This window comes from Aphelocoma coerulescens, chromosome 3 (genome assembly GCF_041296385.1).
Source record: "Aphelocoma coerulescens isolate FSJ_1873_10779 chromosome 3, UR_Acoe_1.0, whole genome shotgun sequence".
Taxonomy (NCBI): Eukaryota; Metazoa; Chordata; class Aves; order Passeriformes; family Corvidae; genus Aphelocoma; species Aphelocoma coerulescens.
The window spans coordinates 34737214-34757020 of record NC_091016.1 but is presented as its reverse complement, the minus strand read 5'-3'; the positions used below and the strand labels follow the sequence as shown (position 1 = coordinate 34757020).

Below are 19807 nucleotides of genomic sequence, written 5' to 3'. Positions count from 1 at the left end.
ATTAACACAAACCCCTTCTCACAGTGATATTGGACAATTGGTAAATAAGCTGTCATCCCAACAGCCTCTTCCCTCATCACAATGATTTTACTTCCTGACTTCTCATTTTCTTCCAACAGAGATATCAATTCTGGGTTTTCCAGAGACAGACGAAGCCTCAGAAGGAAAGCAGAATGATAGGGAAGATGCATGCTTAGCAGGTTGCTGTAACATCACCTGACTGTATTTTGCTAGTAAATAAGAGCCAGGTCTGTTATGGCGTTAGTAATTTTAGTCTCCAAAAAATACATACAATAATTTTGCCTATCCTTTTATTCCAGCCTGGTTCCATTTCAATGAATGACAATGGGAAAAGCAATTTCTTTCTGCTGTAGTCACTCATATGGTAAGAATTTCAGGAAGAACCTTTTCACATCCTAGACTTTCTGTGCAACTGGACACATGCAAGTATGTATGTACTTAGGGTACACCATTTTGACTTTTTTTTCCCAATGATCTTACCCAGATCGTTGACAGAGATATTTTATGAGAGTTCAGTTGTGTTAGGTGGGAAAACAGACAGGCTGAAATGTGCAGTGTGTTTCTGAAATTAAACTACATTACCAAAAAATTACTATTAATTTTGTCTTATGTTGCAATACTCAGACTGAGGTTGTACTTTCTCTACAAACATTCATCTAATGTCTTTACCCTTTCTTTTCACACTCTTTTTGAGGAAAGTCTATTTCCTTGGCTTAAAGATTCTTAACTATTTGAAGGGAAGATTTAAATTATGTTTTGAGTCCACTACTCTCATCTTGCAGCATTAGCAACTGTTCTAACACTGGACTCTACATTTTAAATGGATGAATTTTCTTTTGCTTATGGTGTTGAAACTGGCCTCTGCTGTCACCAGCCCATGAGAAAGCATGTACATGCTCAGGAAGGTTCAACAAAGAGATTCAGCTACTGATAGCTGGAAAATAGGGCACCCACTAAAAAGATTAAAAGACTAATGGTTGCATTGTTTTACTTTTGTGGGTAGTGTCTAATAGCTTACTGACCTCCAAAGGTGAAAAATGACATTCTAATGAGAGTAGAAAATTGTGAATCTTTAAGTCAAACATTTAGGTAGCTATGAATAACAAAACCATAAGGCGTACCACTGGGTTTCATACAAGTGTTCTTGGCCAGGCAAGAGAACAAGATGGAGTAGCTGATTTTCCTCTCTCATTAGGAAAATACACCCCAAAAACGTATCACCTGCTAGGATCAAAATATTTCTAGATTCATTTACTCCATTACCCAAGTGAACTCTCTAGAGGATTAAGCAAGAGTTTCCCAGCCTAATATGGACTAAAGCTAAAAGTTTAGTAAATACTAGTTTTATCTCACAAACCATAATTTTTAATTGCTAACACACATAGGAAAGGCATAATCCTCCACTGATGATATCATAGTCTACTGCCATGGAAATGACTGCAATATCATAAACACAGGTTTAAGATGACCTCACTTTCATAGGAAAGAGGGAAAATTCACTGGAATGTGAATGACATTGGGAATAAACACACACAAGTACTACACAGTGAAAAACTCTCTTACTAGCCACTTAACCTATGGAAGATGGAGACAACAACTAGACTTGCAGCTGAACAGAAATACGGTTCTCCTGCCCAAACACTGTGTTACTACCTAGGAACCTTTGAACAGAGAGCCCTCTGAACCTGTCAGGGTTCCGCTTTGTAAGTTCACCACACCACAGAGGAGTCAAATCCCTGCCCTGACAGGCGTACAGTTTAACCACAAGAACATGAACAAAGTATGGCTATGAGAATACAGTGTAGGATCTCAGAGCAACATTGTAGCTGGAATGCTTCCTAGAATGAGTAAGTACTTCAGAAGTGGGAGGAAGAGAACTCCACAGTCTCTTGAAGCACACAAAATAACATGAAGTCAGACGCAAATGCAGCAGTACGATCTCAGTGTGGCAAGTGCTAAGCATTTTGGCATCAGCTCAGGAAAATACATATATTTAACCTTCAGCTCTGAAGTACTCTAAGAGGCGTCAAACAACTCAAGGATTGGAAGCTGAAATTTGTGTGTAAGCTTTGTGTCGCCATGAGTTGGGAACATTGAGTACTGTGCCGGACCCCAAGTTGAGATGAGAAAAGAAGCTTGAACTGAGAAAAGGGAGTGGAGAAATGTACAAGGCGATAGTGATCTCACTTAAGAAGAACCTTTTATCTTGAAGGATCTCAAAGCAATTTACAAACTTAAACAGACCAGACACTGCAGCTGGTAGGAACAGAAGCAGACAGCTGGGAACTCATTCATGGGAAGGAGGAGGTAACAGAGGACTCACTCAGTGCCATTATCTTCCAAAATACTGTGCTGGGAGAAGACAGCAGGACTAAAACAGAGCTTTTCCCTGAATTTTGCCATGCAGCCATGTGAGAAAATTGCAGAAAGCAAGAACACAGGCAGAGCTGACAGAGATGCAGAAAAACAAGGGGCCTTTGGACAACTGGGGACCTGTCACTATTAGGGACTGTAGTTTCCCTGCTTTTTATCTCAACTTCAACTCTATAGATAGACTCTTCACACCTTCTGCAGTAAAACCTTTAGTAATTCCTAATATTTTTGCCCCTTTTAATAACTTACTCCAATACTCTTTACTTATTCCTACCTTTTTACAAAGCAAACTGCCCTTCTTCTCGTCCTTAAATTACAAAATGTTTTCCAAATGCCCAGTAGGGCAAATAGTGCTGCTCTTGGTGACTGGGATTCATGCAGTACCGGCTTGACTGTAGTACCACAAGGGGTATTCTTTAGCTCAAAAGCACTACTAAATACTTACTATTAAAACTTAACCAGGTAAACGAGTCTAAAAAACAAGAGGCATATTAGTTATTGCTGAAATGGAATTGCCTCTGGAGTAAAGACAGCACCTAATTACAGTACACAGTAGCGTAGAACACAAAATGAAGACACCAAATGAAAGGGCAGGTGTCTTCATATCAATTAAATAGAATCCAGGAAGCAACACTTTTGTTGTGCTTAAAAGACATTGTGTGACCAGTTTCACATTCATATTTCCCAAGACTTTTAAAACTTCCACATTTCCATTTAGGAAGCAGAGGAAAAAACCTGTTTTCATGGATAAGAGCCAAAGACAAGGGCTGAGCAGGTGTTCTAGCACCACCAGTCCTTCTCAGAGAGGGCCCACAGCATCCTCTGTGGCACAAACAACAGTTTCTTTCAGAAGGTGCCAGCTGGGATCAATGGTGCACTGTCTCTTGCTTGGGGTTCATAACCTTAGTTGCAAATGCAGCCCTTGTAATGGGTTAAAAAAAGTCCCTGGTGGCCTTGCCCTAGTTATTCTGTGTTGATTTAAGAAGCACCCAAGCAGACATTTTCCCTCCTTTTTCCCTCTTCAATATTTTGTCATTTTTTGTTAGAGGAACTTTGTTGGAAGCTTTTCAAGTCTGGGGTATAACACCAAACACCTTTAACATTCTAGATTGTTAAACTGTGTCTCACCCTAAAATAAACTATCACTCAGATTTTGCTGGAAGAACACAATTCAATTTCAGTTTGCAGCAGTGAAAAGCTTCTTTTGACACGAATGAGCTTGGATCAGGCCCTGTATCAGCAGTGTTTGGGCCAGTAGAGATATTCAAAAGCTGTATACGCACAGAAGACAATTTTCTTATTGAATGTCATTACTGAAGATTTCATCAAATTGATTTTTATCCCATTTTTCTTTTTGGGCCTCCAAGACACAGCTTTCTTCCTGCCACACAAGAGAAGGCAAACAGGAGTTTCTCTAAACATTTAGGTTCTCTAAAATCAGAGAACCTAAATGTTTAGAGAAACAATCAAATGCTGAGTCTGTACATCCTGCATTTAATATGCACCCAAACTTTGCTAGGTCAGAGAAGAAGACAAGGGGCAGACAGCACTGGGTCTGAAATCAAGCCCAGATTTTTCACTATTACATAAATGAAACAGTTCACAGATGACACATTCTCTCCTGCCTTGATGTCTTTCACTGGATCCAAAGATTAATTTCCTCTGCTGGACTAAGCTTGTATTCCTTCACAGTTGTGCTTTCCCATGCTGCTGGCAATGGCAGATTGACTAGAATGAGGAGTGGCTGCTGCAGGGGAAGCATTACAGATTAAAACAAAAACACAAATGAAATGGATTTGAAGGATTCTAGAATACTTTGCTGCTAGGAGAAGCTGAAGAGAAAAAAATATCAAAACAAGACAAAACCATTAAAAGTTGGTGACATGCATGAGAAACGGTGGAAATGAGAATATGTGTGAGATCTGGAAACAAAGCAAAGAAGAAAATGAAGTCATATGCGAGACTTCCTCTGATCACTCAAAAGAAACGTAAGAAAATTCCTTCTTCACATTCCCACCAAAAAAAGTCTGCAATTATTGTTTCAAATACTGCACTTTAAAAAAAGAAAGTACAGACATAGTTTTGGATCATGGACATTTCCAATGTGCCAATGTGCCAATGAGCCATTTATTTCAGCACTTCAGCAGACAATAGTCACCATTAGAGACTTAAAAGGAAGACATAGAATCTCACTTATGAGATACCTTTGCCATTTGGCCCAAGCAGAGGTTGTGCTTAGTTAGCAAAGAGGATTTGATGTGTTTGGGATGTTAATACTGATGTGCGTTTGTCACCATTGTCCACTGCAGTTCAGCAACACACTACTCTGCATGGAGCTCAGTGCTTCTCTGCCTTGTCTCTCTGTCTTGCTGAATGCTTACAGTCAATCGGCTCAGTACTTGCAGTAATTATTAACGGTGGTTGTTACAACAAGGGGGCTGGAAGCAGAACTTTTAGTTCTACTCCCTAAAGGGAGTGAAGAAATGTGATGAGAGGAAACATGTCCGCAGAAAACTAAGACTTGAAATTCTGAACATTCTTGCAAATGCAGTTTTCCACTATTTGGACAGTGGTGTCATTCTCTTGAGTTAAACTGAAAGACTGTTGTTGTGACTATCCAAAGACTGCTTTTCCATCTTACATTTTATTCTATGCTTCTGCTGTTTTCAATTGCCATGCCAAAGTTTCTCCTGTTTATTCTAATTGTTTTAGTGTGTCTGACTCTCATTGGTTTATATGTTTAGTCTTGTCCTGGTTTAATATGAATTAAAATGCCAATGCCACGACCAGTCTGCAAATATGAGTCAGAAGAGAAACTATTTAAATAATACTGTGGATGCTACCCGTCTGGTTTGATATCTAGATCATACAGAATAATGCTGTTTTTGTTTTCTACTACTATTGCCTGCTATTGCCAATGAAGCGTTGATTGTGATTGTGACCACAAATATGTTTTGCTCCTGGTCCTAATAAGCCAGAAGAGTGTGGTTTACTGCATGTATGTACGTGAGGCTGTTTTGATCATATGAAGTTCACTTTAGAAAACCCACATTCTGCCACTGCAGCGCTACAGGACAATGAGAAAAGAATTTCCAATGAGAACAGTGTTTCAAAAGCAAACCACTGGGCCCCTTCCTTTTACAAGAATTTTAAGACATGCTACCCTTTCTTCTGAATTTGATTATTTCTCAGAATTACATCTGCGTATCTGTCTTCAACCAAAGGCTCCTGTCCTTTTCTGTCTTGGCCATTATGTAAGATTCAGCACATTCCAAACTGTACACTTCCATTTCACACAGAGGTTACACTTCTTTAAATCATCAGTTTACTGTATTGAGTAAAAACATTATATGCTAACTTTTTTTAATGGTGAATCTGGCTACGATACGTCCAATGGTGGCTTAAAGCTTTTCTGTACCTTGCCTCTACAGACCTGGGAATGCTTAACATTTAAAGTTTGCTACCACCATTTCAAGTCTGACCCTGAGCTTCTAGCTCTCCAGACAGAGGGCCAAGGTTGTGTCCTAAAGGGCCAACAGGGTATTTTACCAGTTTAAGTTATAACACAGCATTGTCTAGCTCTGGCAGAGTCTCAATCAATATTATTATCTTCTAAGAAAGATACGCTTTAGTGTTGAGTGGTGAATATGCCCATTAAACACAATGTGCACAAAAATGTGTCCGGCTTCCTCTGTGTAACTCACAAATTTATTCATGCTCCTCCAAATGGGTGATAGGCATTTAACATGATCACTGCTGTCCGTGTCTTTTATAAACAGAAACACCAGCACAAATGACACACCCACAAAAACCTGATGCTCCTTCATTCCCGCTGAAATGAACCACAGCTTTAAATCTAGACTATGCAGCCCCCTCTAAATCCCAGATACAAAGATAGTCAAGAGTTATGCTCCTGGAACCTAATCCTAACCCCAACCTGGCAGTTTTTATATTTCATAAAGCTTGTTTATAGTTTCCTGTTCCACCTAGGCACAATCAAACCTACTGCTTAGTACTTTCCGGTAATTTTACCCAGATTTTCATAACCCAGGATACATTTAAACACTGTCTACATAGGTACTATGTGGAAATTTTAGTCAGATTAAACTGTTGCCAGCTAAATTTAAACACATTTTCATGTATTTTTCTTATTTCATTAAGTGCCCGAAGTCCTGTGCTAGTAACAGAAAGAATGAAGCCATCCCTTCTTTTTCAGCTGAAGTAGGTTATCTTATCACTCATAAAAAGCCCTTCACTGCTACTTAAAGCAGAAACTAATAATGGTGAGTCACATATATACTTGTGATAGCATTTGTACACTTTTAAGAAACCCTCTCAGCTCACTGAAAAGTGAAATGGCTTTTCTTCAGCCACTTAATCTCAGTGTAACAGCATCTATCACTCCAGCCCATGGTGTAATCTCTGGTTACAGTATGGCCAGTTAATATGCCTTCAAATAAGTGACTGCATTTTTAGCATATCAAACTTGCAGCCAAAAAAAAAAAAAAAAAAGGAGCAAGGAGTTTTCTTGTTCATTTAAGTGTCAAGAAAAGCCCAAAGCTGCAGTTGTCAGCAGTGCTTAAACTGGCAGACAATTTTCTGATTACTTTTTTCCCCACATTTTAGACAGACAGGAAAAGGAATGTCTTGAGGTTAGAGCACCATGTTTTACATTTCAGTGCAACGTCATATGCATCTGAGAGCTCATTCACACATAACGTCAAGATCAGTTCCACAGCTCTTACTCTGACTTATAAGACAACTATTCTTCTTGGAAAACTGCCAGCATGTTCTGCAAATTACATAAAGCATTAAATCTTTCTGACACAGGTTCTACAATTATTTAAGGGCCTTCATCGTTTCTGCAACACAAGTCTGTGCCTAAGCACTACTCACTCCTCAGCATGTTCCTCTAACCATGTGTTCTGCACTTTCTTGACCCACATGCTTTGATATAATTGTCTGTTGATAAAGGATTTTTTTAATTACAGAATGCCTAGCAGGACAAGCTGATGCAGTCCAAATACATATACTTTAAATCCTATTTTAACCAAGTCTGCATACAGAGTATGGAGGCAGATGTGTTTAAAACAGTGCAAATCAAAGACTGACTTGCAAGTTTACTGGGACTGACAAGGCCAGCCAGTTCAGGTTAGTATTTGCATCGCAAATTCTTGCAATTTTACTTGAATTCTCCTGTTATTTAGTATTGACTATAAAGCCTAGGCTACTGGAACCAAGAGCTTTCATGAACTTCTGTACTTCAATTTTTAAAAGAACTTTCCAAACCTTACCTATGTACAAAGAAGAAAAAGAAGGAAAAAAAGACAATGAGATGCAAGTATTTAATTTGAAAAGCAAAATGCTCAGAAAATTAATAAAGATAAATTAAGATATTCCTTAAAAAACTTATTAAATAATTTTAAAAATAGCTTTGGGGTGCAGAGCTGCTAAATTTTTGAGGGCTTCCTATATGCACTTCTTGGAATGTTTGGATATGAATACCTTGGGAGGCCGTCCCTCTCTCCCCCTTTCCTTCAATCTCATTTCAAAGTGTCACACAAAACGTTGTCTGCAAGTAATCAATTTACAACCTACTGTTTCATGGAGCTAACCGTGGTTTCTATGCAATATTAACCTTACTTTCTCGCTTTTCCAGTGCAGACAAGTGTGCTTTGAACTGACAATGTGTTACAGTTGACCAGCTTTATTTACTTTCATAAAATCGTTTCAGACTCCTCTGCTGATAACGAGTGTCAAGAGTTCCAGGTTTCCCGTGCAGGTGCCTACGAAACGCTGCCTCCATGGCCAAGGCCAACGCCGACCCACCCGGCACAGCTGAAAACACAAACCCAAGTCTCTCCTCTCTCCAGAGTCAGAGACAGCTGATCAAAGCTCCAGCACGTATAAAACCTCTCCCTGTTCCCACACTCTTCTTTCAAAGCACTATTTGCAGCTGACATCACCCGGGCGCAGCCGCCCCGCTTCACAGAATCTCAGAATCCCAGAACGGGTCAGGTTGGAACCGACCACAGTGGGTCACCTGTGGGTTAACAACCTCCCTGCTCAAGCAGGGTCATCCCAGAGCACACGGCATAGGACTGCATCCAGACGGTTCCTGAATGTGTCCAGTGATGGAGACTCCACACTCTCTCTGGGCAATCTGTGCCTGTGCTCAGTCCTTTCCTCTGCCGCAGCCGCGGCTCCCTTTGCCCGGGGCCGAGCGCTCCGCCCGCCGCGCCTGGCGCCGACCCCGCTTCTTGCATCCCGGCCACGGGGAGAGACGTGACACCCGCTTGGCTCGGCCCGGGGCGCATGCCGCCCCGGCCCGGCCTGTCCCGGGAAGCCCGGCGTGCCTGCGCTGCGCCGCGGGCACCGTGACGCCCTGCGCTCCCATGACCTCGGGGTCGCTCCGCCCAGTGCGGGCAGGAAACCCCCAGCCAGTACTAACCTGACCAGGTCGGTCATACAGGATCCCACCACCACAACCTCCGCGGTCATGGCGCCGGGGCGGCCCTTGGACCCTGACCCTGACCCGCCCCGGGCCCCGCCGAGGCTTCTCGGGTTGCCACGGGCAACGGGCTGCCCGCGGGGACCTTCGCCCGGCAGGGCTGCCCCTGCCGAACGCCTGTTGCCACGACCGCCCCCCCTCCTCTTCCTCCCTCCCCCGCGCCGCTGCGGCGGCGACTGACCGAACCGCCGCCCCGCGCGGCGACACAGCCCGCGCAGGCACCTGCGGCGGACGCCAATATTGGGCCGGTGAAGACCCCTCCGACCCGGGTGGGAGAGGCGGCGGCGGCGGCGCGGGGGGAGCGGAGGCGCGCACGGCGGGCGCGGGGGCGTGCACGCCGTTGCCAAGCGGCGAGTTCCGGCCGCCGTAGGTAATGGCGGGGCCGGGACGGGCGCGATGGGGCGAGCGAGCCGGGCAGGGAGAGCGGGCGGGAGCGAGCAATGCCACAGCCCTTCCCGGGACGGCGGCGGGCGGAAGGCGACCCGGCGCCGGGAGGCTCTGGCCCGGAGCCGGCGGAGGCCGGTGTTAGCGCCGCCGATGGGGCGGGGCGGGGCGGGCGCAGCGCCGCGGGTGGCGGCACCGGCTGGGGAGGGAGCAGGGCTTGGCCGGGGTCAGCCCGGAACGAGACTGATGGGCGGGAAGTTCCCCCGAACATGGGGAAGAGCTTCTTCGTGGGTGACCGAGCACTGGAACAAATTGCCCAGGGAAAGTGTGGAGTCTCCATCACTGGAGGTATTCAAGAACTGCCTGGACACAATCCTGTGCCATGTTCTCTAGGGTGACCCTGTCTGAGCAGGGAGGTTGGTCCAGATGACCCACTGTGGTCCCTTGCAACCTAACCCATTCCGGGGTTCTGAGCGTTCTTCCGTGCCAGGGCTTAGGTAACTTCGGCGTTTACCCGGGGCTCCGCAGATCCACATTGCTGATCGCATTCCATGGATGTATTCGGGCACGGCTGCAGGAGGCGGCGGTCGTGGGTCCCCTCCTTTCCCCACTCACACCCAGGCACATGTTCCTGCCACCCCCAAAATGAAAGCCACACTACCAGCTTGCCGACGGCCATGCCAAGAGGGTTGGACAGGAGAGGTCCTGTCACGCTTCCAGGTCTCCATCACAATATTCACCTTTTCCTTTTTAAAGCTTCACTTAATGCCCATAATGGTATGGCCGGTGGTGGAAGGACAGAGTATCTTGCATCCGGACTCTCTCTAGTGCCCAAAGCAGTGCCCGGGACTTCATGGTTGCTCTGAAGCCTGTGTAACATTAGCCCGAAGTCACAGTGATAGCTGAATCTAAGAGGATTCAACTATGAGTTTGTTTGCTTCTTTCAAAGGTTTTGTTTTGGGAGGGAAGCAGTCCAGCGAATTTTGTTTTTCTTAATTCCCCTGAGTTTGTTTGTGTTCAATTTCCAGTACTGTGGGAAACTTAAGCTGAGGAAAAAAAATGTATGTGACAACTGAAACTTAGGAAACGGGTACAAATTGTGTTCTAGTTTGTAAAGCCCTTTGTTTACAAAATAAATCAGTGAGTTTAATTGATAGCAACTCTTTAAGTATTGTGTATCTGGCTTGTTTAATAGAAGGTATTGTGATTTTTAAAAATGATGCAATAAAATACAGAAAAATGCCTAACAGTCATTTAAATCTTGTTTTGACGATATCTGCAAATTTTATTAACAAAAAGATAAGGAGTCTCATTTTAAAGTTCATTTTGGAAGATGCATCTGTTCATCTCTGATCACCACACATATCACGTCTCGCAATTTCACCCTCATAACACTTACAGTCCCCGTAAAATGTGTCATTATCAGAACCAGTTCTGAGATCTTAATGTATAACTTCAGGATTGCTAGAAGGATAGCTTGTTTTTCAGCATGTTCTCATGGTTTAAGAAGTTCTTACTTTCATCAGTCCAGCTGCCTCCTGCTTGAAATTACTCTTCCCTACAGCAGGGCTGGCAGACTGAAGTATGTGTCCTGTTGTAACCATTCTTGTGCAAAGTATTTTAGCTTAAGCTAATTTTTATTAGCAGTTTAGTCTAAGCCATTAGACTTTGCACTGAAATATGTCAAGTATGGGCTTGTGTCCTCGCAGTCCCTCTGGGGAAGAATAAAGGTGAGCAGGCAGAAATTTTTAGTAGAAAAGTAGCAAACCGGAGGTAGTATCTTAAATTGCTGTAGGTGTTTGCTAAACAAACTTAAGTTGTTCCATTGTCAATTAAAAAAATCATCTATGAGAACACATTATGTGTCAGGGCATGGATACTTAGTCTTCAGCTTCTTCACTGCCATAAAATGTAGGAGCCCAGTGTATTAAAGATAATTACTATTTTTAGGAAGTCTTACTTTATTAATGTTTCTGTTTACCTTAAAGTGCCTGGCCTTTGCTTTATTAAGATACACTCCGAATAGCTAGGACAAACACTCTTGAGCATTGCTTCCTGCTACTCCAGTGTGAATGGCTTTTATGAGAACAGAATGTGAAATTTAATGTTGCTCCCAGTTACAGAGATTTAGTAGATTCTGTAGAATACCCATTAGTTACTAATTAATGCTTGTAAACTGAGTGTGAGAAACAACAGAAAATTGCTGTTATTGCCATGAGTTGTTCACACTCTTGTTATAGAACACTTACTAATACAGCAGTCCATATGCAGCATTTTAAAGAAAGTGAATGCAGTGCATATTGGTGTTTCCCAATTACATGGATATTTTTAAAAATATTTTTTAATCCTCAGGGTTTATGTATAAGCTCTTCTGTCCCACTTATCAGTGGCAAGTTTATGTTACCTTTAGTCATTTACAGCCTTGTTTTCTAAAATTGCCAAGTTCAGTTAATTTTCATGTGAAGCTCCGTGCCTTAGAATGTGATCAAATATGTTAACATTTTAATAGGTTGGTTATCCTTCTTTTCTCCCACTTCTACCACAGTCTGTTGTTGTCCATGTACTCTAGTCTTTTTGTGGTGCAATGAATTCAAATGTGTTTATGCTCAGTTTCTGCATTTCACCTAGAAAGCAACGGGTTCCTAAAGCGTGCTAAATTAATGGCCTAATTGATTTAGCATAAGGTCACACAATTGCAAGCACTTCTGAACAAGCTGTGCTTAGAATGTATGTACATCAGCTTCCTGATCTGTTACATGAAGGAAGATGAAGATGCCTTTCAAAGAGTATGGTGATGGCACTGAAAGAGAAGCAGTGTTAGCTTTTAAAAGGCATCATGAAGTCCTATAAATTGCTGCCTAATGAAGTAGCATAAAAGTAATACTGATTATAGGCACACTAGTGCTCTTAGAAATTGCAGGTGAGAATACAGAGAGGTATCAAACTCCTGGGCCCATTGCTGTTAATGTAAGTCCCAACTGATTTCAGGGAAAGTAGAAAAAGTGTGACTTGTCAATTACCGACTGACTGGGAATGCCCAAAAGAAGAGTTAGGCTGTGAAGTGTCAGAGGGGCCCTCAATTTTCTTTCTCAGAGGGATAGGGCCTTACCAAGTGCCTAGGACAAAATTCTGGCTTTATGTTCATACTGAATAAACAGGCTTCATTGAATGTTGCAGAGGTGGGAGGAAAAAACCTACCTGTTTTTCTTTCTAAACCTGTGCACACTTAGTTACTCTACATTCCTGGTCTTTTGCATGCTTAGCTTTTTTTCTGTTGGTGTTTGCAGAGTACATGTGAATCTACATCAAGTAAGTAGTATTTTTTAAATTTAATATTCTCCCTTTGCTGTCCCTTTGCAGCTCAAGACAAAAGGAAGGAGGAACATATTAAAATGTCACCTGAAGTGGCCTTGAACAGAATTTCTCCAGCACTTTCGCCCTTCATTTCCAGTGTGGTCAGAAATGGAAAAGTAGGACTAGATGCTACTAATTGTTTACGGATTACAGACTTGAAGTCTGGGTGAGTTCCTCCTCCAAAAAGAACACCCAACCCCTCACAGTTAAGTTGTCTTTTCAGATCTGAGTTTGATTAGGTTCATGTGTTTAAGCATTTTGAACGCAGCTGGAGCTGACATACTAGCTGACATACTAGCTACATTATTTTTTGTCTTGCTACCATTTTGTCGTTTGGGAGACTAAATTTGTCATATTTTTGGCAATGATAATCTTGTTAGAACACTTTCATCGCTGCCACTTGATAGTGCTGGTTTTCAGCAATGAGATAGTTATAAACACTTTTTTCTGTTGTTTATCACTTGCTTACTCGATCTTCTCTGTAAACCAAAATTTGAAAGACAAATTTGTGTGATCTTACCTGTAGTCATGAATATGCCAAAACAGAAGAAAAAGTAACTTTTCCTTTATGTGATCTCCCTCAAGTCCAGTGCATCAGGTGGCTCTAGGGCCAAGTGTTTGAAATAAGCCAAGCTGCTCCTTTTATTTTCAATTCTAGAAGCGTTCATATTAGTTTCCAGGTAGTGGTAAAATTTGGGGATTTGCACATACAAACAGACTTTGGTGTATAACCTCTGTGAATAATACATGAAGAGAGTGAAATGTTTAGATGACATATGTCAGAAATTGCTTTATTCTTATAGAGTTGGGCATCTAACAGCACGTTTTTGATTCAGGTGGTTTTTTTGCTACAGGACCTCAGAGCCTGAAATTACTTTTGCTTTAGGTATACAAATCATTTTGCTTGTACAAACTACTGCTTTGTGTATCATTTTGGATGTTAGCATAATACAATAGATGTTCAGAACCACCACAAATTGCTGTTGTTTAAAATACAGTTCTGCTGAAAACTTTGTTTAATGTTCTTCTGAAGGCTGTTTTATGATGGTTTCATGAAAAGCTTTGGAGGTGCTTTTCTGGTTGTAACAGTGGCTTTTCTGGAAGGAGGTTTGAATTCTAGGGTTAGTTTGAACCCTGTGAGGTGCTGGGACAAAGTACAGATTTACTTGGAGGTCTAAGAAGCCATGACTTTTGTTATTAGTGTTGACTGGCTTGACATTTAGGTTTGCAAATTATGTAAGACAGGCTGAGCAGTTCTGCATCTGCTGCTGTCATTTCATGCTAGATCTTGGTTTCTCTTGAACTAGTCTTCTAGGAAAGCTGAGATGGGAGCTATCTTACATTTTTCAAATTCAAATCTTAGGAGAAAGGAATAAAAAGTAGAGAGAAAACACAGCTGTTTGTTGGGAGGTAGGTAAGGGTTTTGCTCTCTACCCACTGAATGTTTATGCTGCCTGCCTTTAAAATAAGAGATTAAAATAATAAAATGTGGTGTTTTCTAGCTGACTCTTTTCAGGGGTATTTTTAATAGGTGTCTAAAGTTTTTGGCCACTGATCTTGCTAAGAAGATCTTGTATTTGCTTTGTTAAAACCTGAATGTTTTCCAAGAGTTTATTCTTCAAAAAAAAATTAAAGCTGCCAGCAGCTGCACCTATGGCCCAAACACAGTGATTCAAATTGTATAGTAACTCTGTTGAACGTGGAGTCCACACACAAGTACAGCACCTGACAGAGGTTGTCTCATGGCTTGTTCAAAGACACTGGCCCACCTAAATGCACGTGTTAGAAATACTTTTTTCCTTGTTCTGGAATGTAAGCATGATTCTCATTCTTTATGTTGGGGCTTTGTTTTGGCTTGAGGTTGTTAGGAGATGGAATCAGGTTAATCAAGATTTTTCATTCATTTCAGAATTATTAAGGGTTTGTCTTTTTTATGATACAGTTAGGTTCTTAAAACCATTGTTGTAAACAGAATTAATTAACAATTGCCTGAAATTTCTTTGAAATGTAAATTTCATGCATGTGTTTTTAGGAAAGATTTTTGTTTGTCACAAATAAATTGTAAATTGTAAATGTAAATAGTTGGTTATTTAAAGAAAATTTGCAATGCATGCATCAGTGTGGAAATACAAAATCCTTGTGATTTAGTGCTTTATGCTGTTGCTGAACTGGTAAACAGTGCGAAATTACTGACCATAAGATGGATGAATCACAGAATTACAGAGATGTCCCTTCCATAACTCAGGTTCTATTTCAGTGGTCTTTAACCTTTGATACAGGAGTTCTTTGATACTTCGCAGACTGTTTCTCAGAGTCTCATGTCAGTTAATAAATAACAAAATCCCCAACCCACAGCTTTTGTTAGTAGATTTAAATTTGTTGCTGGATACTGACTGTATAGGAAACTTTGTAGGGCTCTGAGAGTTCAAAAAATGAATTGAAGGCCATATGCCTCCTCTCCTCCCCTGTCCTCACATCATGAGATTATCCAAGCCTCTGTATACTTTCACTTTCATGATGCTTTTTTAAAAGGAAGCAAAATAATGCAGACAAAATCAGAGGCAAATGTAGGTGATGTCAGCATGAAGAAACAGAACTGTGAGGCCATTGAAGTTGGACATTAATGGGAAGAATATGAGGAGAACTATTTTTAGAGAAATGGGGACAAAGTTGAGGATATCAATTGCAAAATTCCCTTCAGTTTCAATGCGTTGAAATCAGACTTTAAACTTAAAAAGTGGAACCAGGCAGGTTAGGCAGAGCTGCTAGATTAAATGTTTGAAGTTAGATAAAGAGTAGTTCTTGATCTCAAATGAATATGACCATTTGGGTGTAGTATCAGTTCAGAAAATTTTGCTTTTGCATAGTGATTGTACATTTATTGACACAGTAAAGGGGTTGTACACATGCTAGTCTAGGCTGTTAAAACCCTTGCCTAGCCTGAGTTCATTACAGAACAGGCAAGTATTTCCTGCTTTAACTGGTGTGTTGTGTGGAAGATTTTTAATAATAAATAAATACTATTTTACTGTAACCTTTAAAAGCTTAAAATACTTAAGGTAATCACCTCAATAGCTATTAATTTTGAAAATAAAAGCATCTGTAAGCTTCTGGGGAGGAGCTATATGGTTGCTCCACTGTCACATACCACACTGTTAACTCTTAGAGAAAATGAGGAGTTACTGTTGTTACACCCCTTCCCTAATGAACCAGTGCTTTACAATGTATAGCAAAATAAAATGTTCAAAGTGAAGATCCATCCATTCTCATTTCTTAGGTTTTAGAAACAGGAGCTGTGGTTAACAAGGAATGATGGTAACATACAGAATAAAGTAGTGTTTCTAAGGCCTTGCCCACTCCGAGCCTTAGTTTAGACATTCTCAAAAGCAGAAAGAATTTCCTTTCTGTTTCACCAGTAGAAGATCAACTTCCAGATTTTAGCCTATCACGTCAGTTGATTTTGATTTGTAAATGGCAAGCATATTAAGCCTTTAATTATTTGAGAAGTCAAACCATATGTCAGATAGTTTTAGTAAGGAACTTGTTTTGCACTTATTCTGACTTATTGCTGAGATTGACAACTTTTGTTGTGTTTTATAAACTGTATTAAAGAGCTGATGTTAGATGTATGAAGTATGATGATATGTTAATTTACTTTGCTTTCAAGTGTGGGAGGGAAATATGTCATAGTAAGGAAATCCTATTGTTTTGCAGTCTTTGAGTATGTAAATGTTTTATAATAATATGTTACAGTTTCATAATGTCTGTGTGTTTTACAAACTTATTAGACATTACCAGTCTCATAAGACACTTACATATATTTACATCTATGAGTAGGATATTCAGGACCAAGTACTATTTATAGAATTTATATGGCCCCTGCTGATGCAGACCCCCAGATGGAGCTCAGCAATATGGCAATACAGGAAAGAAAGAAACTCTTCAACAGAAATACTAATAAAAGGTTAGGCAGCCAAGTTTTCTTGTAAATAGGGCCCCACAGAGAACGAAAGTAGAACTGGGGTGTAAGGTCACGTCTGAAATACAGCACCTTTAGCAGCATTGATTCAGGTGATAAGAAAACCCTGGCAGGCATCTCTGTTGCATTAATAAAAGACATTCTTTGAGATGACAGAATGGATCAAAGCATTTTTAACTCTTGCATAGGATATTACTTTGTTCTAGACCCAAAGAAAATACTGATGTCAATTGAGTCAATGCCATTTATTGTATCATTCAGTTAATCTGTACTAGTGTCTCTTTGAAATACTGACCCATCTTAATTAGATATTAAAATCTACTCATAACCAACTGAATTGTGGCTGAGGCATTTTTCTTAGCATTTACACATATAATCATGGGAAAGATGTTGAATAGGGAAAAGTGATTATTTTGTAGATTTAGAAATAGAGGATATTTTCCTATGTGAAGGGTGTTTAATTGTTGTATAATGTAGAATCCAGTTATTTAAGAGACTGCTGCTTTTCCTATGGTGCGTTCCAAGAGTGAAAGACATAGTTGTGGTGGTCAATGCCTTTGAGAACTCTTTTTTTTCCCCTACAGCTGTTCATCAGGGCCCATGCTTGAGCTTCAAATTATGCTGCAAGCCTATTCTTACTCAACAAACTTGATTTTGTTTTTTGAAATTACTTTGATGTGTTCCACCAGGCAAAATTTCAAAATGAATACAGTGATTTAAAGCTGCATATATTAAGATTCTATTTTTTTTAGTTATCCACTCAGAACAAAATTTTACATTTCATACTTATATGGTTATATTTATTCCATATTTATGAGAAGATTAATTGTGGAATTTTTATGTAAGTGGCTTGTAGTAAACCATGTTAGTATTTTGTTCTTTTTGCCTGTCTGATACACTGTTAATTTCTGCCTCTCTGTTTGATATTGAGCTATGTGTGCAAGTAGTTATGTTCTTGAAAGAAACCTGTATGAAGAATGGTCAAAATAATGTAAATCTTTCTGGAGTAAATTTCTTCTGGAGTAAATTTCAACATAAAAATTTACTATCAAGCTGTAATAAGATATTTATAACTTTATTGCCCTGCTTCCTAGTGAGCAGTGATGATTTACTTTTTTTGTGTTATCAAGTAGACTGCAATATGCTTTGGTATTTCCCTTTCTTTTGGGCATTTCCCTTTTTAAAGTAAATATGCATTTTTATGTGCATATTTTGTGAAATAATGTTGGTTTTAGCTGTGAAGTACTATTACAGTACTGTAGCAGTTATTAAAGCTTTTGCTTGATCTTTTGCTTTTGATTAATTTAAATTGAAAAATTCAGCTTCAGTTGCTTGGGGAAGGTTCATATCCATCATTCACATTGGTGTCTGTAGGTAATTTTTTTAACACGTGTTTACATTTTGTTTATGTATAAAGTTTAATGAATCTGACTCTTCTGAACACAAGTACTATGAAAAGCTGTTTTTAAAAATAGCTATGTTTTGTGTAAAATGTGTACTTGAAAGGTTGTGTCAGTTTCTAGGAGAGGTGTGGTCTTACAAGTCCTTTACTGCTATATTGGACAAGTCTTGAACTATTACCTTTTTACAAAGTAGGTTGTTTCATTCCAGTTTCTGATGACAAATACATTTCTTCACTGCAAAGAATCTTACTACTGGAAGTTTGTTGTCACTCAAGTAAAATGTAAAAGACTGAAGCTCTGATGGGACAGTTTGATAGAATTGGTGCTGTGGAGCAGCACTTGGAACTGTGAACAGCAGTTTTTCTGTGCTGGTTAAAAAAGACTTTACTTGTCCCCAAGGTTGCACTGCCCTGCATTTGGTTCTGAATGATGAAAAAACAAAGGCAAAATGTCTGTCTGGTAGAAGATCTAAGTGCAGGGCTTACATTTGGCAATGGTTTTGTAAATATTCTCCACAAAGTTTGGCATTCTTTTTACACCAGTTTTAAACAAGGTGCTTGAAGTTCAGAATAAAAAAGAGTGTGTTTTTCAGTTTCAAGTGCTATGAGGAAAGAAAGGATTTTAGAAAGTAAAGGTAGCACTAGATAATTGCAGTAACTTGGGCTCTCATTTAAAAGACTGTATGCATTTTCCTGAGATTTTTTCAGTTTAAGTAACTGCACAATATGTCTTTGCTGGTATTTTTAGATGGAGACAGTGAGTAGCTTCCTCTTGTTTGACCTTGAAAAAGGTAAATGCCATATTTATCACTTTTATTATTTAATAAAAATGAGAAGAAACTTGATACAAGTGTTTCTTTTCTGTGTAAAGAGAGCATCATAAGATGTAGTACCAATACGTGTGCCAAATGCTGTTGAAAAGATGTAGCTTCAAGGTGTTTAAATGTGGTTTTGCTGTCCATATCTTGGGAATTCATTGAAAATGGGGATTATGCTAGTGTAGGTCTATGCCCAGGTCTTTCTGTTGTAACAGATGTCTTTTATTTCTTTGCATTGTGCATCACTCCAGGACAAAAGATTCCTAAGACTTTATTTTTTGTTATAAAGACAGCTAAAATCTAATAATTGGTATCCAGTCTAATTTCTTCACTTCCAAATCCTTGCATTTGTTTAATGTGAACTGAACAGATCTCTAGCATGCCATGTGTCTTGGATGCATATTGCATTTCACCAGAAGCTGGGAACAACTCACTTTTTTTTTTTCCCTTCTCCTTAGTAGAGAAGAGTACTTTCCTGGATAGCTGGTCAGTAAATTCTTCCAGTCTTACATATGCAGTTTTTTCATGTATGTCTGATTTTTCATATGCATGCACATATGCATGGCATAACATTAAAAAGCTAATGTCCACATGTGAGGAAGCTGAAGCAAAATATTACAAATTTTTATTTTAGCCTTTTTGCTGCAGACATTGTCTGATGATATTAGGGGCTTTAAGAGCATAGGAGATGATGAGATGCTTTGTCCTGAGAGACCAGTATGCAGCAGTATTGAAGATCATTCTCTAACACTGTTTAAAATAAGAATGAATTACAAAATGTAATAATTAATTATTTTTAATCTGTTTCTTGAGATACTGATCTACTGATCTTAGGCATTTACCTGGCATTGCACTGCCCAGTGTAGACATTCTTTGAAGCAGCTATTCTCTAACTGAAAGCGAACATCTGAAAAGAATACTTAGAGCTGCGTGTGTAAACTAACAGAGTTTAGTTTGCTCTTGAA

At 40.0% G+C, this 19807-nt stretch overlaps 2 protein-coding genes across 5 annotated transcripts in view; one reads left to right on the top strand and one right to left on the bottom strand.

Annotated features, from left to right (window-relative positions):
• Window positions 1-8977, bottom strand: part of RBKS (ribokinase) — a 72560-nt gene extending 63583 nt beyond the window's left edge. Inside the window, exon 1 of one of the 2 annotated variants that reach the window (XM_069009801.1) lies at window positions 8846-8977. In XM_069009801.1, coding sequence (XP_068865902.1) covers window positions 8846-8895 — 50 coding nt within the window. In that variant the 5' untranslated portion in view covers window positions 8896-8977. The remainder of the gene's footprint in view (window positions 1-8845) is intronic. The other variant, XM_069009802.1, reaches the window with a different exon arrangement.
• A 197-nt stretch (window positions 8978-9174) lies between these two features.
• BABAM2 (BRISC and BRCA1 A complex member 2) overlaps window positions 9175-19807 on the top strand; it is a 161941-nt gene continuing 151308 nt past the window's right edge. Inside the window, exons 1-2 of one of the 3 annotated variants that reach the window (XM_069009799.1) lie at window positions 9175-9275; window positions 12650-12809. In XM_069009799.1, coding sequence (XP_068865900.1) covers window positions 12682-12809 — 128 coding nt within the window. In that variant the 5' untranslated portion in view covers window positions 9175-9275; window positions 12650-12681. Of the gene's footprint in view, window positions 9276-9521; window positions 9638-12649; window positions 12810-19807 lie in introns of those variants that run through there. The other 2 variants (XM_069009800.1, XM_069009798.1) reach the window with 2 other exon arrangements.